Genomic DNA, 18,941 nt, shown 5'->3' on the forward strand with positions numbered 1-18,941 from the left:
TCACACCACTGGATCGCAAGGAATTTCACTAAGGTAGAAGGCCCTGAATTTCTTTGGCCTTATTTCCCACCCTCTGACACAAATGTCTTACCAGTAAGTCTAGAGGAACTGCTACTTGTCATATGCTCACTAGTTCCAATCAGCATAATGTTGCAAATGCAATAGGTCAGTGTGGTGTCTTGTGGAAGGAAAGGCAGTCACGACCCCTGATGACTCAATCGTGACACAGGGCTGGAGAACTGCTGTGCCCTGTGGCAGGACAGTGCAGGTGTATTGCTGGCCTTGCCAGCTGAAAGCAAACTGCTTCTGGTGGTCTTTACTGACAGATAACAAGAAAAAAGCATTCGCCAGGTCAATACGTACCAGGAGATGTGTTCATTTCCTCAGGCAATGGAAACATCTGCTACAGCAGCTGCAATTGCAGTCCCCATGAGGTTAAGCTTACAAGAACTCACTGTTTTCTCCAGGATCCGTCTTCTGCACAGGCCAAATGGCAGAGTTGAGCAGGAATGTGGTGGGAATCGCCACCCCTGTGTCCCGCCAGTCCTTGGTGGTGGCACTGATCTTTGCCATCCCTCCTGAAATGTGGTGTTTCTTTTGGTTTTACTGTTTTCCTCTGTAGAGGCAGTTCTGGCAGCTTCCACTTGGCCCTTCCTACCATAGTACCCTCACTCCACAGGTCAGGGAACCAACGTGGGGGTTCTGCCAGGCGCTGAGCATGCCGGCTCCAGTTACGCACTCTACAGCCAAGGAAACAACCACGGGTGGGTGAAGGGGCCGTTGGACCCACTGTGAGATGGGCCTGAACTAAACTCCTCTGATTGTCCGTGCTCCATAATCCCCTACTCCGACTGGTGCGCCACAATGACGTTTCAGGTCTCTTGGAACAGTGTCAGTTCAGAGCCAGCATCCAGTAGTCCCCAAAAGGTCTCATTATTTCTTTCTCCCCAGTTAGCCTGGTCAAAAGCTGTAAGTCCCCTTGGGGAAGGCTGGGAGAAAGATCACCGAAATACATTTTGGCACTGTGCCAGGGTCCTTCTTCAGGGGGACCTGGCCTCCCCTTCATTCAGGGGATCTGGGTCTGTAAACTGGTTTAAGTCTGGGGTTGATTGAGAGACTGTGACTCTACTTTTATGATACAAGTTAGAATTTTGTTCTCTTTATCTAGAACTTTTCTGCTTATACAGATCAAGGAAGAATTTAGTGAGCTTCCATTCTATTTCAGTTCTAGGAACACCTTGGTCAACTAGCTGGCGCCATAGGTGCTCTTAAGTCAGACGACTCTGAGTGCTGCCTCAGCTCTGCTGTCCATCACAGTGACCACACCCACCTTGCCTTTGTCCTGCGACCTCAGGATCCAATTACTCCCATTGCATTCAGGTCTCCTAGTTGAGTGGCTGTCATTCCCAAGGCAAGGTCTGGCCTGCAGAGAACAGTGAGCACAGAGCTCTTCCGAGATGCTGGGCTCCCTCACAGTAGAGGTAAAAGGTACATCTTCTGGACTCTCTCAATGTGGGTGAGTAGATCCTAAATGACAAATCCACTTAAACATTCCCATCTCCCTGGGCCTTTGAATCCCTTCCTCTATGTCAAGCCAAGGCAGACCTGGCATTTCCAAGTCAGTTACTACGGCCACCGTTTTGATCCCTGTGTCAGGCAACATACCAGACAAACTGTTAGAGCCCTTTCTCACTCTCTGAGCTGCGACATTAAATTAGAATCTCTGTTTAGTGAGCCCATATCAGTACATTCAATCTGATCCAACCATATGTTCCTTCCACCATTATACAAAACCCTCAATACCTATTTTCACACACGTCCCCTAGATTCCTGTTTACATAAATTAGAAAACTCAAGTAGTTGCTTTGGAGTGTAGTACACCTCCCCATGGGTCATACTTTGTACTGCACCTTTGGGGGCCTGCTGGGACTTGAGTCTAGTTATAAGCCTAGAAGCTAAAGGGGTTGTTACGGGTCAGTACTAACAAGAATCAGCATTGTCTTGCGTGGCAACTGCCTCAGGGAAGGTCATTACCGTTTTCTCAGCAAATGCAGAGTGAATCCCCTCAGACAGGGCATGGGATGCCCCTTTCACGGAAGGTGGGAAGGCCTCTTCCACTGGCAAAGAAGACCTGTCAGAATTTAGGCGCTCAGTGTCCCCAGCTTCATCAGAGTCTTCCCACACGTCCCCATTCCAACTCACAGGGCCCCATTCTTTCTCAGTCAACCCCTCACTTTAACAGTAGACCCTGCAGGGCTCACAGTTCAACTTATTGTACATTCAGACAACTAAAGTATGAGATTCTGCATTTGATTTTCAGAAATCTCAACCTTGTGGCCACTGGAGACAAAAGTCTCCTTCACAGCATATGTGGCGGCTTTAAGGTCATTTATGCAGCACTTGCACTGGAAATTCAAATCCCTGAGTTCATCCTCTTCTTTCACCACTTTGTCCAGTGACATTAGGAGCAACCAGCCAACCTCATTATATTTGTCGGATTTATAAACATGTTCAAAATTATCATATACATAGTCACCTAGCAACTTGCTTCTCACAACTGGTTGATTAGGAGAATCTGATGGAGATATTTTGCACACCTCTATTGCCACACCATGGATTACCAATGCTGTCTTTACTGCTGGAAATAGAGTCATTAACAGTCTGTAAATCTAATCAGATTAAAGAGCCAATTCCAGAAATCCCAAAACCAATTCAGAAAACTCATCCTTAACATTTTGTTCCATTACAACCCTACTCCTGGTACCAAAATCTGTATTAGTCAGGATTCTCCAGAGAAACGGAATCAATAGGGGATATAGATAGATAGAAATATCTAAAAACATACCTATATTTATTATAAGGAATTGGCTCACACAATTATGGTGGCTCAGAGGTCCAGCCCTGGCAGAGCTGATCATGTACATTTCAGTATGAGTCTGAAGATGAGAACAAGCACAGCCCACCGTGTAAGTTCCAGTCCAAGTCCAAAGGCAGGGGAAACTGATGTCTCAGCCAAAAGACATCAGGCAGAGAGAGAGAAGTCTTTTGTACTCAGCCTCTTTTTCCATTTAGGCCTTTAAAGAATTGGATGAGGCCTACCCACACTGGGGAAGGCCATCTGCTTCACTCAGTCTACCAATTCAATGCTAATCTCATCCAGAAACACCCTCACAGACACACCCACCCAGAAATAATGTTTAACCAAATATGTGACCACCCTACGGCCCAGTCAAGTGAACACATACAATTAACCATGAAAACATACAAACACAGACTTATACACTATGCATATATGCACACACACATGCCCCTTTCATACATACTCAGAAAACATATACATTCACACTCAGACAAAGACTCCTGGACACACACGTGCACACACAGAGACACAAATAAACATCTTTACACACATCTACACACAAAATACCATGTATACACACACACTTTCCCCCCAGAACCCTGTAACAAGGTTGTTTTAATAGTAGCCCCTTCCTGCTATGGTACTTTGTGACTTACTGAGGGCCACCGTGTGCCTTCCACCACTTGCCCAGCAGGCCGGGGGATTGGGGGGTGAGGCCATAGAATGTGAGTGGCCATCACCCACACTCAGAGATGAGAGGGTCCAAGGCTCAGAGAAGATGCAGTGACTGGGTCAAGTCCCATAATCACTCGTAGCTTCCATCCAGTGCATTTGAAAGTGAGAATAACACACGACACTAACCACAACCTGCCCTCCTGACTTACTGGAAGACGGAGCCTGTCTCCTTGCCTCATGTTTGGCCAATGCCAGGACACCCAAGGCACCGTGCCTCTCCTCCTGGCAGGGTGAATCCCAGACATGACACACATGAGGGCACAGAGGCTGGCAGAAGAGACACCACCCTGTCACAGCCAGTGACAGCCAGAGAATGGAGGTCCCAGGACTTGGCAGAGCAGGGCAAGCAGAACCATGGGGTGTGGTCACAGCAGCCTCTCTTTGCTGAACATCACCATCCACCATGTGTAGTGCTAGATGCATTTCCTGGCAACAGTCCTCACAACAAATCTCTGAGAGGCCCTGAGAGATTATGTGGCTTGTCCAGGTCCTACAAACACAGATCTCACTGCCTGAAATCCTACGTGACCCTGCAGGACCCACCTGGTGCAGAGCTTCCCCGGGGATCATGTTAAAATGAAGGTTCTGAGTCAGAGTCTGCATGTCCAAGAGGCCTGGGGTGATGGCCATGCACATGGTTCCTCCCACAGCGAGGTGCAAGGCTGGCTCTGGCATCTCCTTCCCACTGCCCAGTTCAGAAGGGGATGCATGAAGCTAAAGCCATAACTGCTTGCTCTATTCCAAGCCCTGAGCATTAACATCGAGGAAGTCCCCAAATCCTCACCACAACCCTTTCAGGGGAAATTGGGTGTGGAGAGGCTGTTCCTTGCCGAAGGTCACGCAGATGTTAAGAGGCAGAGCAGGGATTCCAACTCTAGCCGTCTGGCTCCAGAACCCCACTCCTAACCCCTGATGCATGGCCAAGGTGCTAGAACTTCTGGGCTACCTACTACTGTTCTTTCCTCTCCTTTGCAGGCTTTGAGCCAAAGATAAGATGTAATCAATCACTTAATTAGCAAGCCCTGCTAGTCTGATTTCCAGGTGCAGAAATCATTCATTGGGAGCATTGTGCTGAGGATGTTTCTCTTCTGAAACTGCCCTCTGCAGCGGGGGGCAATGCTTGCCGCTGCCGGACAGATGCTCCCTCGTGCCAACAGAGCCTCCTGCTGGGGGCCACTCAGAACGTCAGAATTAGGGGCGGCAGGGGTGCATAGTTTGGAGAAGGAAAATTAAGTGATTCTGCTTCTGAAAATTCCTGCTAATGTTTTAATTCAACATATATTCCCTGTATGCTTCGGGGGTACAAAATTGCACCAGGATTTGTTCAGGGGTCTCATTTCTCATCCTCCTCCCCCAGCAAGTGATCGCTGCCAGGAAACTTTTATAAAGGAAGCGGTTGACTTTGTGGCGAATAGATCTGGAGGTGAGGAACTTCTGCTAAAAGTGATTCAGCAAGAAACCAACCCTCTCCAGCACCAAAGTAGGCAGCCCCCCAACCCCGCCCGGCCCGGGGGGCGGTCTGCTGGGCGGGGCTCCCGCGGCGGCCCCAGCACGGCCCGGCTGCGCAGCCCCTGCCCCGCAGTGCCCGCTCTGCGCTCCGCGGAGCAGCCATGCGGGCCGGCGCGCTGCTCGCGCTCTGCTGCCTGGTCTCGAGCACCGCCGTGGGCCGGGCCCCAGGTAAGTCGGGGGTCTCCCCTGGCCGCTCCCCAACTGCTTTCCCGGGATTGCCCGACGGCGGCCGGAGCTCCCTCCCCGCCTGCGGTCCTCCCTGCCTCGGGTCTTCCCGCACTTCCCAGGCTTGGAGACCCCAGGGGACAGCGCGGCGACGAGGGGCGCGGGCCTGCCGGGCTCTGCCGGCTGAGGGGTGCAAGGAAGGTCCCCCGCGATGCGCCTGCGGTTAACCGATTTTATCTGACCGCGCGTCCTTCCTTCCTGGCGACTGCTGTCCTGTGACTTGGCTGCGGGGACCCTAACAATCAGACACGTACCTCCTTCTTGCTGTCCGCACCCTGAAGGGCTGCGCTGGGGAGAGGGCGGGGAAGAAGCAGAGGACGATTCCTATGCGCTGGGAAACTGAGGCACAGCCGGGTTGGGTAATTTGCCCAAGTTACATGGTCAGTGAGCTCCTGTCCCCGCCTGAAGGGAGCTGGGCGATGCCCTCCCCAGCACCAGGAATCAGACCATCGTACTGACAGAGACTTAGAAGTTCCCCCCTCCCCATTTAACAAGGAAGCTGGTGCCAGAGGGCTGAAGTGACCTGCTCAAGTCACACAGCCCACTGCCCAGCAGACGGGGACAGCACCCAGACGGGCTGGTTTCTGCCCTCCCCTCTCTTTTGGAAGGAGGCTGGAGCCTGGTCAAAGATGACCAGGCAGAGGGTTTTCAGGCAGGACCAGTGAGGGGGATGGCCCCAGAGACCCCCTCATGGTGAGTCAGGATGCTGAGGAGTCAGTGACACTGGGGGACATTGCCTCAGGCTCCCAGATCTGGCCTGGGGTGGATGCTGCAATTTGGGGGTATGGGGACAGGGTGGTGAGGGGGCAGCTTCCTCTGTCAGTGATGGAGCAAACCTCAGCGGGAGCCGGGTGGGTGCTCAGCAAACACGTGGTTAACTCGTGGTTGACTGGGAGGGCTGGGAACAGTACACCCCACCCCTGCCTCCCCCTGCTCTGCCTCTTCCTAGCTCACTGGTGAGGCCCCCGACTCCCTCCTCAGCCTCCCACCAGCCTTGCTGTCTTCCTGTGCCCCTCCCCCATAGTATCATCCAAGGGGGCGGGGGTCAGTGCAGAGAAGTGGCTCTTTCCCAAAAGGGGTGAGGAAGGGTCTTCTGGAGGGGACGTGGAGCCCAAGGTCTTAACACATGCTGGATCTAGTAGTTATTCATGCTGACTGTTGATGGTGTGTTCATCTGCTCATCTCGCAGAGTGGGCCAGGAACAGTGCAGGGTCGCATGGGGAACTGCTGTGAGTGCTGGAAAGCTGTTAATGTCGCTTTAAGAGGCAGTGTTGCCTGCTCCTTTGCTGGTGTGTAATTCGGGACACAGCCCTCCCGCTCCATTCCCCCCATTCCCCAGCAGGCCTGCTGTCTGTCGCTGAACCCCAGAGGGAAGCTCCAGAGTCCACACTCTCTCACAGGGACACTGGGGCACCTCAGAGCCATACCTACTAAGCCTCAGTCCCACCATCCATGAAATGGGACGGTAACTGCATTTCCCTCTCCGACCCTGGAGAGGCTTAACTGAGGTGGCTCAGGGAGAGCACTGGCACATGGTGGACCTGGGGGGCCCTCTGCAGTGGCCTCAGCCCCTTGCTCCATCCAGTGCAGGCCCTTCCTCGGCTATGCTGGTGACACCCCCAACACCCCATCCTGGCCTGGAGCCAGGGTGCTGCCATAGTTTCTGGTGCCTTCAACAAGGGCCTTAAGTCCTCGTCTACACAGTGAGGGTGCTGGGGGGCCCTGCGTCTGGTGTTCGAACAGAGACGGGAACCTGGGCCACCACCCCCAACTCCTACAGCCTCTCCCTTGGCTCCTCGGAGAACAAACTCCAGAACCGTCCTCGTATGTATGGCCAAGGTGGGGCGAGGCAACAGGGCCCCCAAGGGTGGTGCCCTCTGTGCTCTGGCTTCTCTCTGTGCCCAGTGCCAAACAGCAGGAACCTCAGTGCTGAGCCCCAGGGGCACCTTTCCCCCTTGAGCCTCTCAGAACCTAGGAAATTGCTACACTGGTTTCCTCTTCTGCCCTTGGCAGAAAGTGAAAAGCTCTTCTTCTTTCTCAGCCTGACTGGCATCTGTTCTAGGAAGCTCCACTGGGCTGCCGAGTCACACTCTGCCCCCTCCCCACCGGCCCCCAGCCTAGCTTGCAGTGGCCCATCTGCCTGGCAGGGGCCCCGGGGTCAAGGAGCCACCTGCTCCCCCATGAGCAAGGTGATGCCAGTCCTTAGCTCTCTCTAGCAGATACCACACTGCACCCAGAGACCACCTGTGGCAAGGGGACCCCCTGCACCCCAGGAATGGGTGGGAGAGCCTCCTGAAGGGAGCACTGTGGACTTCTGCAGGCTGGGTCTGGGCCTACCAGGGACCATAGACCCACCCTCTGAATGCTGAGATTTCTTTTTTCCAATGGGGGACATCTATTTGCCCTCAGAGACCCCCACTGTAGCCATATCCATTTTGATATGATATTTGATAATAATTACACTATTGCATGTCAGTTATTGATGAGGACTTCATGTGTATTGTCTCATATACTCTCACCACCACCTGTGAGGTGCCATCACCATCCCCATTTTACAGATGAGGACACAGGGGCTCAGAGAGGTTAAGCAGCTTGCCCAAGCCTGCACAGCCTGTGAAAGACAGAGCTGGCATTCAAACTCCAGTGCGTCCCAGTGGGTTCAGCCGAGGACTGATCGCGGTAGAGACCAGCATCCTGTCTGTGCCAGGGAGACACATGTACCCTCAAAAGATGGGTCCCCTCACAGTCGGGTGGGTGTGGCCCCATGGAACTCATGGCCAGCACCCAGACTCACTGAATTACGTTGGTGTCACTTGACAGGAGCAGATAAGGCACATGGCTTGGGTGACTCATCTCCAGGTGGGCAGAGAAAGGACACCAGCACCCTGAGTTTGACATTCGCCTCCCAACACCCAAGCCCTCAGGCACAGCCCTCCAGACTGCAAGCTCTGGGAGATGGGGGCTGTTGCGGGGGTCTCAGCACCAGCCCATGACCAGGGCACTCCCCCAGGTGACACAGAGAGGGGCACCAGCAGAGACCGTCTGCATACAGCTCTTGGAACCCAGGTTCCCTTCTCTGGAATGGTTTCACAAGCGGGACTCCCCAGCCCCATGGCCCAGATCAATCCTGAAAGAGGAAGGTGGAGGCAGGAGCTCTCCTGCACGCACTCCCTTCCCCTCCAAAGGGCGAAGTCTGTACACAGCTCAGCGCTTTAAAATGTGGCCAGCGTCACAAACCTGTCGCCTTCCTCAGAGGACATGTGTCCAGGTGTCTTAGATTTTCAGAAAAGTAAATTAAAGGATTTTTATCAAAAATTTGCTACTAGGTTATTTTACCAGCTACTTCTGCAGCCCCTTAGGAGACATTTGCCCATGTGTTTGGTAGTAATTTGAGGGAAGTTTATATTTTCTTTAATCCGCACGAGAACGGTTGAGGATCATTGTAACTAACACTGGGTATCGACGGCATCCCCAGGCTTTGGTGTGGCCTGTTCGACTCTGGGTTTCATTTAAACTCTTAGACATTTGCATGAAAAGTCCATGCACACGCTGTGCCTTTAAATGGGCACAGTGCCTTTGAGTCACAGTCCCAAGGTCAGTGTCAGGATCCTGAAGAAGGGTGTGGAGATGGAACAGGAACAGAAACAGGATCAGGTATCATTTGTGATTTATAAGAAAAAATATATTTTTAGGCAGGAAGTACCAGAACGTTTCCTCCAAGCTTTGCTTCCCGTCCTGACCCTGCACTCTAGGGGAGAGACCCCCTAGATTCTCTGAAGCAAGGGATGCTGGCCCTGAAGGACTAAGAGGCGACTTAGAGAGGATGGCCCAGGAGGGTTCTTTAGTGCGGGGCCTGGAACACAGCGGAGCCCCGCGGGGATCCCAGCCTGAGCTGGTTCCCTGGAGCGCGTCCTGCGTCCTGTTTCCTGCATCCTTGGCGAAGGCAGGAGGTGGGAAGGATGTGCCCACCCAGAGCGGGAGGGGCTGATTCGGGCCCACATTTCCCCCTTCTCAGAGGGGGCTGTGCTCCGAGGACACTGGCGTGCACTGCCCAGGAACACTGCCCCGACTGTGCGGTGTCCTGTTGTCCTAGGTGCGGAAGCTCGGCCGCACTCTCCCAGCCCCTCAGCATCTGGCGTACACTGGTGCGCGTCACCCCTCACCTGGCTGTGACCGTGCACCCCGCTCAGTGCCGGGCTCAGCACCTACCGTCCCCGCCCCACCTCCACCTCCAGCATCTGGAAGCTGCCTACCTCTCTGGGGCGTGGCCCACACCTGCCGCGTTAGGGGCAGCTGGGCTGATTTATCCTTTCTGCATCCTGGGGGGGCGCGGATGGGGGAGCCTGGGGCTGGCGCCCAGTTCAGCACGTCCCGGGGGTGGAGGGGTGGGAGCTGCTCATCCGCGGCGCCCCCACTTCCTTCGGAGCAGGCCTGGCGTGCCCGGGGCCTTGTTCCTATATAGAAGAATTCCACGTGCCGACTTTCGTTTCTTCTCACAAGCCGCTCGTCCGTGTGTTCTGAGTCCACGTCACACAGGTCATCACCGTGGACGTCTGAGTCACCCATCCCCCTTGCTCCTGCCCCATGCATGCGCCAGCGTCCCCTAGGTCACTTCAGCTACTTTTTAACCCGGCTCCCACCATCCCTATCCCTCTGGCTCTCCTGTTTTCCCCTGGGGTTAGAGTCGCAGGGCTGAACCCTGCTAAAGCTCCAATCTGGCCTCGCCCCAGGGGCGCTCTGCCTCTGCCTCTGCCTCTGCCTTGCTTCCTTTGTTGTGGCTTCCTGCTAGGTGGCATCTGTCTTGGAGTCTTCTGCATTTCCCATTGCACCTACCAAACACTTTTTGAATGGGTGTGGGGGGAAGCATGGTCTTTAGAGTCGGTCAGACCTGGGTTTAGTCACCCAGTACTCCTCCCAGCCCTGTCATACAGAATGGGGACACCTGTGCCACCTGCAGGGTGTGAGAAGAAATGTCCCACAGGTGCCCTCGGGGCAGAGCAGGCACTCAGAAAACTCCAGCGCCCACTGGCCTGCTCCCCCACTTCAGCAAACCCCAGATCCCCCTTCCCTGGGGGGGGTCCTCTGACAGTGGGTCTGACTCCTGGCTGAGGCCCAGGGCCCCCCCACTCCCCACCCCAGCCAGGGCACTCGAAGAACCAGTGGTACATCCGCTCTTCACCTGCTCGGTCGCTGGCTTTTTTGTTTTCTTCCCTAAAGATGATTCGCCCTTTGAGATGTTTGTTCTTAATGGTCAGACTTTGCCTGTTAATTTCTTTTGATGAATCATGAAAAGTAAGTTTGGCTTTTAAACTTTTTAAAAATTAAAAATAGAGCTTTTAATATTTGTTTAGACAACTATAAGACAGTCGAAGGTTTACTGACTTGAAGCCTACATTTTAAGAAACATGTAGTTCAATTAAAATGAACCAACTTCAATATTTTTCATAATCTTTTTCTGAAATCTTTAGGAACTAAAGGAACTTTAGAATCTTTAGGAACTAACGTCGCATGTTTGCAAGGGACATCATCTGAAGGTCAGAGTAACCTCTGAGTTTCACTTCATTTTTAAAATTCTGTTAACTTCAAGCACAATTAAATTTAATACATTTTATCTTAAAAAGTTAGCGGTAGTTACCTTTGAGATATTGAGAATGATTTTTATTTCTTTGTTATACTCTTCTGTATTTTTCAAATTTCCTACCCAAAATAGGTAAGTTTATAATCAGAAAAAAGCCATAAATGTAGTTTTTACAAAGAAAAATATGGACAGCCATATTAATCCACCACAAGGAAAAAAAGAAAAAAAAACACTAATCTCTGAAGGCAAAAATACACTGAAAACTCCATCCCTTCCACCAAGTGTCTTCATTCTCTCTCTGCTGCTTAGATGACAGAGATGAGCAGAAACCAAGCTGGTTTCCAAAACAGTTTTTTGTTATAACTAAAACCACACTTGACTTCCTGTCATCCACAAGCACCTTTGGCATAGGGCCCCCTCCTTCCTTCCTCATGTTCCCAAGGACAGCCCCAGGTCTCAGGCAGACCCCCCCACTGCCACCACCTGTGTCAGAATCACCTGGGAGCCTGGGGAAATGCAGGTCCCAGGCCTCACCTGACCCACCAAACCCAGCTCCTGGCACTTAAGGAACCGAAGCAGTTTCTGTTTCCATCTTCGGAGACCTTAAGCAAAGGCTGCAGCGGTCTAGGTGGGGCTGCCGTGAAGGCTGCATTACAGTGGAGAGTCCCAGGGGTGCTTGTGCAGGACTCAGCCGTGGACCCGCACACACGGACCAGCACGTGGGCAGCACTTCCTGTGGGCCAGGGTGCTGGCAGTGTGCTGCTTCCTTGGGGAGGAAGGCCAGAGTCCTTGTGCTGCTGAAGCCCAGGCAGTCGTGCAGTCATCAGAGGCTTAGTCATGACACTTTTTCTCCCAGGAGCCAAGTCAGGGGACCCATTTGCCAGGTGGCCTCCCTTCAGGAAGGAGCTGATGACTAGAGATAGCTGGGCTGTCACAGCTGGCCTGTGACCCCCACGGTCACAGAACTTCCACAGACCCACACCTCTGCCCACTCTTGAGGCTCCTTCCATTACACCATTCACCCCTCGCACCAACGTGAGGAGAGAAGACCCCTCGGGGGGCTGCACAGCATCCTGCTTCTCTGCCCTCAGTGGGGACTAGGGTGCACCCACCGTGCCAGGCATTCGGGTTCCAGGGAGGGGCTATTGCAGACCTCACGCGGCAGCAGCAGCACCTCCTCCGGGCCCTCGCTCTGAGCTAAGATCACTGGCGGTGCCCACCTATAAAGCCAGCTCCTCCCTGACCCCAAGCGCTCTCCTCCCAAGGGGTCCTCGGGCCCAGCTTTGCCAGCCGTGCCATAGCAGGCACACAGACACCCTCCTGCCAGGCTCAAATACTCAGCTTTTGACCCTGCTCTCCAGGTCCCGGCCTGGCCAGCCCACCAGCCCTAATTCCCAGCCCCCAGTTCAAAGCAAAGGCATTTCCCTGGCTCCCTTCTATTGGGCCTCACAACCATCTATCTACTCAGTCCCCACGGGGGGTGCCTCGTGTCCAGTGGGACACCCCAGATCTGCTCCCAGCGACGAGCTCTGAAAGCTCCTGTGCTGCTGAATTCATGCTGGGGTTTTCCTCCCCGAAGTTTCGATTTCTTCATAACCCAGGGAACCATCCTGTGCCTCCACTCCCCTGAAAGTCCACATCCCTTGCCAGCATTGTCTTCTCCAGCAGCTGCGTGTCTAAAACCCAAATACATCTGGGTCCCTCCGGCCTCAGCCAGATTTAGTTTGGGTGAGGAGGAGGGGTGACCACAGGTCATCACCAAGCCCGGAAGCTTATCTGGTTAGCGTTGCTGCTACGCTCAGCCGGGTCTCCACTTCCTGCTGCTAAACCCACCTTCCCAGGGCCTGCCTGTGCACTCACCTGGGGCGCTGGGGACAAGACACAGCCAGGGGACACTGAGCCGAGGACCGGCCAAGCAGCCTCCGCCACGTGCAGCTCCTGGGCACTGGAAATGCAGCTCGTGCCACTGAGGACTGAGTTTTATATTTAATTTAATCTAATTAATGTAAAAAAAATCGCTACATTGGCGACAGCCTGCCTTGTGGGACAGCTCAGCCCTAGTCATCTCCGTCACACTAATACATGAGGACAATCTGGGAAATTCCTAACAAGAGAAGCAGTTAACAAACCTAAAACCCCTCTTCCCCACTCTCCCTTCCCACAATTTATTTAGAATTTCACCCATAACTTTTAACTTATTATTTTAACACAAAAGCAGTCCATAACTATTGTAGAAAAGTTGAAAAATATGGAGAAACCCAAATTCGAATCACCGATGACCTGCCAGCCAGAAAAGGCCACCATTCACTGGTTGCTGTAGGGAGCCTTTGGGGCCTGTGTATACTGATATTTTCCTCTTAATCAATTTCAAAGCCCGCAGCCCACCCTACCTGGCCCTCTGGGCTCTTCTCCCTCAGGCCCTGCTCTGGCTGCCGGGGCTCACTGGCCCTGGGACTGTCCCTAGGACAGCCTGCACCCTCCACACCCTGCTATTTTCTTGCTTACCTGTGGAAGGGGAGGGAGCTGCAGGACCAGAAAACTCCGGGAGGGCCTGGCAAGCATCAGGAGGGAGCGAACAAGGAACCCGACTTAAGCGGGCCCTTCAGAGGGAGCCCAGGAGGGACGGGTCCTGTCCACCTAACCTTGGGACTGGGGAGAAGCCCCACGTGCTGCTTCCCCATCTTTTATCCAAATACGGTCTCCTTGGTACAGGAAGGGCACAGAAAGGCAAGAGAAATCCAGCCCTCCCTGTCCCCAGCTGGAAGGCCATCACGTCCTTCCTTCCAAGGGGAGAAAAGCCCACTAGAAGCACCCCAGGGCAGCGCAGGGCACGGGGGCCAAGGGCTGCCTCTGGGGGTACCCTGGGGGCAGGATTGGGGGATCAGCTGAGCCTGGAGCCTGGAGCCTGGTTCTGACCAGGGTGGGCAGGAGGGGGCCCTTGGGGCAGGACACAGCCAGCACTATCTCTGCTCCACCCGCTCCAGGGGCAGGCTGGGCCCAACTTCTCCTAACGCCCTAAGGCTACATCCTGCCCTGAACAAGGTTCCCTTCATGGGGGACGTGTTCAGTTTTTCTTACATATGTGGGCAGGGTGACATCACTGCACCACCCTCACACCTGGTCCTCAGCTTCGAATGTGGCACACCCGTGGGGATGCACAGGGAAAAAACCCTCAAGTTCTGTAAAATAATGTAAAGATGTTTATTCTGAGCCGAGTGTGAGTGACCTCACCCCGGGGAAACAGGCCCTCAAGAGATCTTAAGACGACACAGCCAAGGCACCCAGGTTCCGGTTTGGTTTTATACATTCATGGAGACAGGAATTACACATAAAATCCAAAATCAATACAGGGAAAGTGTACATTGATTTGGCCCGAAAAGGCAGAATGTTTCGAAGGTGGGGTGGGGAAGAGTCTACAGGTGGACTTAAAGATTCTTTAAATAAAATAAACCAATTTGTAATTGGCTAAAGAAATGCAGCTCTGCCTAAAGGCTGAATAGGCTTTCAGTTAAGGAAGTGTGTTAATCACAGACCAGAAACTCAAGTGACCTGTTAAGTAAATCCATGGCCTACAGGTGTGGTTTAACCTTTGTCTTGCATGTTCTTAGGCCGTTAATGACTTAGTATTATGTCTTATGGTTACAAAGAGCAGCTCCAAAAGGGAGGGGGTGTGAGGAGGCGTGTCTGACCTCCCTTCTCCTCATGGCTGGTAACTCAGCTTTAAGGTTTTTCTAGGGTCCCATTGGCCAAGTGTGTGTCTATTCAGTTAGCTGGGGGACCTAAGATTTTATTTTAGTTCACACACTGTAGGGGTGAAGGGTAGATGGATGGGTAAGGAGCGGGTGGATAGGTGAGGGAGTACACAGGTGAGACGTGAGCAGGTGAGGCGGTGGCGGCCGGGTGAGGGGGAATGCAGGTGAGGGGTGGGTAGACCAGTGATGGGGTACACAGATGAGGGGAATGCAGGTGAGGGGTGGACGGGGCAGGATCCACATGGTGCAAGAGAAGGACTGAGCATCCCCAAGTATGAGGCATGACAGCTGGACCAAAGGCCCTGCTAGCATCAATGTTCTTATCTGGTTCTTTGTTTCTCTTTCAGATTTTTGCTCCCAGGACCTTGACTCAGGTGTGAAGCCAGGATTTCCTGAACCAATAAAGACCAATGACCCCGGAGTCCTCAAAGCGGCCAGACACAGTGTTGAAAGGTTCAACAACTGCACAAACGACATATTCTTGTTCAAGGAGTCCCACATCAGAAGAGCCCTGGTCCAGGTGAGCGTCTGGGTTCTGGTTGCACCCCTAGGAAGCCGAGCTGCAGTGACCCCCCTCCCCCATCTAGAACACTCGCCAGGCCAGGAGCCGACAGCAGCAGACATGGCCAGCATCACCCCGAGCCCAGCACAAAGGCCCTGAGGCATTTTGTTCGGAAAACCTTGCTTCTGGGCAGTCACCAGGCTGCTGGCCCAGAGCCCAGTAACCGTGGGAGTGAGGAGGGCCGGGGCCCTAGTGGGGTAAGAGAAACTGATTAAGGTGCTGCCCCAAGGAGCAGGCCACTGCACTGCCAGTCAGAGCTGCCCCCGCAAGCCCCCAGGTCCCCCGCCCGGCCTCACCCCTCACTCACACCACAGCCCCAAAAGACTCCTTGCTGGTGTGTTCTTTCATGTCCCAGCACTCTGCCAAGGCCACCCCCTTTGCCTGACTCACACCTGCCCAGCTTCCAGCCTGCCTGCAAAGTGCTCACACCTTCTCCGTGGCCTATTACACCTGCCCAGGGCACTCCCTCCTCGAGGGGACACTGGCAGGGCACAGCCAGGACTTGCTCATCTAGGTCCTGAGAACACACGGTCTGCATGGACACAGCATGCAGACGGTGAGGAGATGACATCAGGAGGTGGCTACCCAGGGTCTCTGCAGTTTGCTAAACACAGGGATACCGCACAGCTGCTTGCTGATGTGGGGCGCGGCTGTGGATGGCACCCACACCCCGGGCGCCGCTGCCTGGAGGGGGAGCCGAAGTGGCCCTGCCCTGGGGCTAGCATCTTCAACAGCATCCATGGCCACCCTGAGTCACAGGATGGGGGTTGATTTTTATAACTTTCCTTATTCTTTTTTGGCAATTGCCAACTTTTTGAGAGTAGCATAGCTTTACGTGAGGAAGCGTGTTTTTATGTGAGGAAGCATGCTGTAGGTGGCAGTTTGATGTGTAGACCCGGGGCTGTGGATCTTCCATGGTGAGGTGCCACCTCCTCCAGGAGGCCAGGGTGATGCTCTGGGCCTGAGTGGCCAAGGTCCTGAGGAAGGGGGTGGGAAGTTGTCCCTCTCTACCTTGGTGATGTCAGGGACAACTTTATTTCACTTGGTGTTTGGTGGAGCTAAGACTAAAAATTGAGGAATTTTTCTTTACCTCCTCTAAGGCCACAAATGAGAAGAATGAACCAGGTCACTGGCATGTGGAACACAGCAGGGGGTGTGGGCGGTTTCCCTGGTGCGGGAGGGAGGGAGCAGGCCTTCACCTCTGGCTTGGGGGCTGGGACAGCCTATGGAGACGTCCCAGGGTGCGACACAAAGCCTGCCTCACCCAGACTGGAGCAGACTGGAGTTGCAGGGGAGAGGGAGGGGTCTCCATCCAGGGCCCACTTCCTTCCCGGAGGCTCCTCCCTCCCTCCTCTCACTCTTCTCTGGCACTTCCTGTGATATGTCTTGAGACAGCGGTCCCCAACCTTTTTCGCACCAGGGTCAGGTTTTATGGAAGACACTTTTTCCACAGACGGGGTAGGGGGGATGGTTTCAGGATGATTCAAGTGCATTACATTTATTGTGCAAACTTCTCTGCTAATGATAATCTGTATCTGCAGCTGCTCCCCAGTGCCAGTATCACCACCTCAGCTCCACCTCAGATCATCAGGCATTAGATTCTCATAAGGAGTCTGCAGCCTTGATCCCTCATATGTGCAGTTTACAGCAGGGTTCGTGCTACTATGAGAATCTAATGCCGCCGCTGATCCGACAGGAGGCGGTGATGTGAGTGATGCGGAGCGGCTGTAAATACAGATGAAGCTTCGTTCACTCACCAGCCGCTCACCTCCTGCTGTGCAGCCCGGTACCTAACAGGCGTGGACCGGTATCAGTCCTCAGCCCCAGAGTAGGGGGCCGCAGTCTTAAGGCACCTCTTACTAGCGGGGGAGCCTGCCCTCCTTCCATCCTGTGCCCAGTAACCCAGGACCCTGTCCCTTTCTCTCTCCAGATAGTGAAAGGCCTGAAATACATGCTTGAGGTGGAAATTGGCAGAACAACCTGCAAGAAAAACCACCACCCTAATCTGGACAACTGCCACTTCCAAACCAACCACACGCTGAAGCAGGTACAGCAGAGGGTCCCTCGCCTTCTCAGAACCCCCGTCATCACTTCCCTGACACGTGGCTCCAAACCTTACTTCCCGAGGAAGTCAGGCCTCCCGGTACTCCTGCACGACCGAGGACACGGAGAAGCGGGGGCCAGACACCACAGAGGACAGCGTCGTCCTCCCCCTCAGACGACCACCCTTCCCTCTGAGAGCCACAGCTCCGGGAGGAAGCCCCCTGGGTTTGGGGTGGGCGAGGTTAGAGCAAGAAAGGCTACCACGTAACTCAGAAATTATATGTATATGATACATATGCTGTATCTCTCTTCAGAGAGCAAGGGAGAGAAAGTAAATGTGTCAAAATTTAACAATGATAAATATAGTCTTACATCCTTCTCTCAACTTTTCTGTAGATTTGAAAATTTTTGAAAGAAAAACCTAGGGTAGGGGGAGAACGCCGGCCGGGAGGCCCCAGGCGGAGTATCCGGAGTGAGCCTGTGACAGGAGGAGTCTCAGGTGTGCCCCTCTTTGTTTCAGACTCTGAGCTGCTACTCTGAAGTCTGGGTCATCCCCTGGCTGCAGAAGTACGAGGTGCCTGTTCTCTACTGTCACTGACTCCCGCCTCTTCAGCGAGCCTGCAGCTGCGACAAACACGTGATGCGCGTGCGCCTCACCTCCAGCTCCGAGCCATGACCCCCCCAGCCGTCACAGGCCCTCCCAGGCCCTTCCTGAGTCACCGAGTGGGCCATCACCGAGTGGCTGGGATGGGAGGTGATCACACCTCATAGCCAGATGAAGTATATTATGTTGCATTTTCTTCTAAAATTAACTCATTTTACTGCTGCTGTGCACCTAGATTCAGGGTCTGAGCAAAGGGACCAAGTTGCCGGATGGGAGACGCTGGAGTCGGGGACCCTATCCCCAGTGGTCCCAGGACACCCATGAGGGTGCAGGGCTCAATCTCTCAGTCTGAGTAGTTGTCACAGCCCTGGGTGGGGAAGCAAGTCTGCATCTGGACCCTTTGCGGACGAATAAAGAGCTAGTCATCTCAGAGCAACAGCAGCGTGCTTTACTTTTCAAAGGGAGAAGCAGGACGGTGAGGTGAGTGTTGCAAGGGGTCCCCCTCACCGAGGGGTTGGCAAGTTTATGTCACTTCCCTGGGAGGCCTGTCCAGTGATTAGCTGCTGGCCAGCACATGGAAGACCACAGCAGCCAGCGCAGGCAAGCCTGTCCTTATCACGAACCACCAGGGCAGGGAGCACCCACCCGAGGGAGCCGCCCTCCAGCTGTGCTGTCTTCTCTGCCCGAGCCCTCCCTGCTGCCTCTGAGGCCTGGGGCTTTGGGAGCGTGGCACACGCAGAGCCAGAGCGGCCTCAGCCAGGGCTGCGTGGCCTGCAGACGCACACAGGATGAGGTGGTGCAGACGAGGCCCACACTTTCACCTCTGGTTGGTCTCTGATCTCGCTCACAGTTAAGTGCAACCAGAGCACAAGGCCACACCTGGCCAGGCCTCACCTGGCCTCACTGCAGGTGAGAACGCACATGCACAGTGCTCCAAGTGCAGCAGCGCCCCACTGCACAGCCAGGAGGCCCCAGCTAACCCCCCTGCTCCACCTGGGGAGGGAGAGGGAGCCTCAAAGCCTAACCTCAACACTCCCAGGTCTGAACACAAACGTACACCCCTGATTTTCCAC

At 53.9% G+C, this 18,941-nt stretch overlaps 1 protein-coding gene across 2 annotated transcripts; it reads left to right on the forward strand.

Annotated features, from left to right (window-relative positions):
• The first annotated feature begins 5,205 nt into the window (after positions 1-5,205).
• Positions 5,206-18,283, forward strand: CST7 (cystatin F). 2 transcript variants are annotated; one of them, XM_069496103.1, is made up of 4 exons: positions 5,206-5,272; positions 15,007-15,179; positions 17,152-17,268; positions 17,785-18,283. In XM_069496103.1, exons 1-4 carry the CDS (start codon positions 5,206-5,208, stop codon positions 17,860-17,862), a joined length of 435 nt encoding a protein of 144 aa, XP_069352204.1. In that variant the 3' UTR covers positions 17,863-18,283. The 2 variants fall into 2 exon arrangements, with proteins under 2 accessions (XP_069352204.1, XP_069352203.1); XM_069496102.1 differs by lacking the exon at positions 5,206-5,272 and having other exon boundaries at positions 14,896-15,179.
• Positions 18,284-18,941: the final 658 nt, after the last annotated feature.

Source organism: Eulemur rufifrons, chromosome 20 (genome assembly GCF_041146395.1).
Source record: "Eulemur rufifrons isolate Redbay chromosome 20, OSU_ERuf_1, whole genome shotgun sequence".
NCBI lineage: Eukaryota > Metazoa > Chordata > Mammalia > Primates > Lemuridae > Eulemur > Eulemur rufifrons.

Coding starts and splice junctions, on each gene's coding strand:
- CST7 (XM_069496102.1), top strand. CDS start 14,934: ATGAGGCATGACAGCTGGACCAAAGGCCCTGCTAGCATCAATGTTCTT. Junction 15,180..17,151: donor TCAGAAGAGCCCTGGTCCAG/GTGAGCGTCTGG, acceptor TTCTCTCTCCAG/ATAGTGAAAGGCCTGAAATA. Junction 17,269..17,784: donor CCAACCACACGCTGAAGCAG/GTACAGCAGAGG, acceptor TCTTTGTTTCAG/ACTCTGAGCTGCTACTCTGA.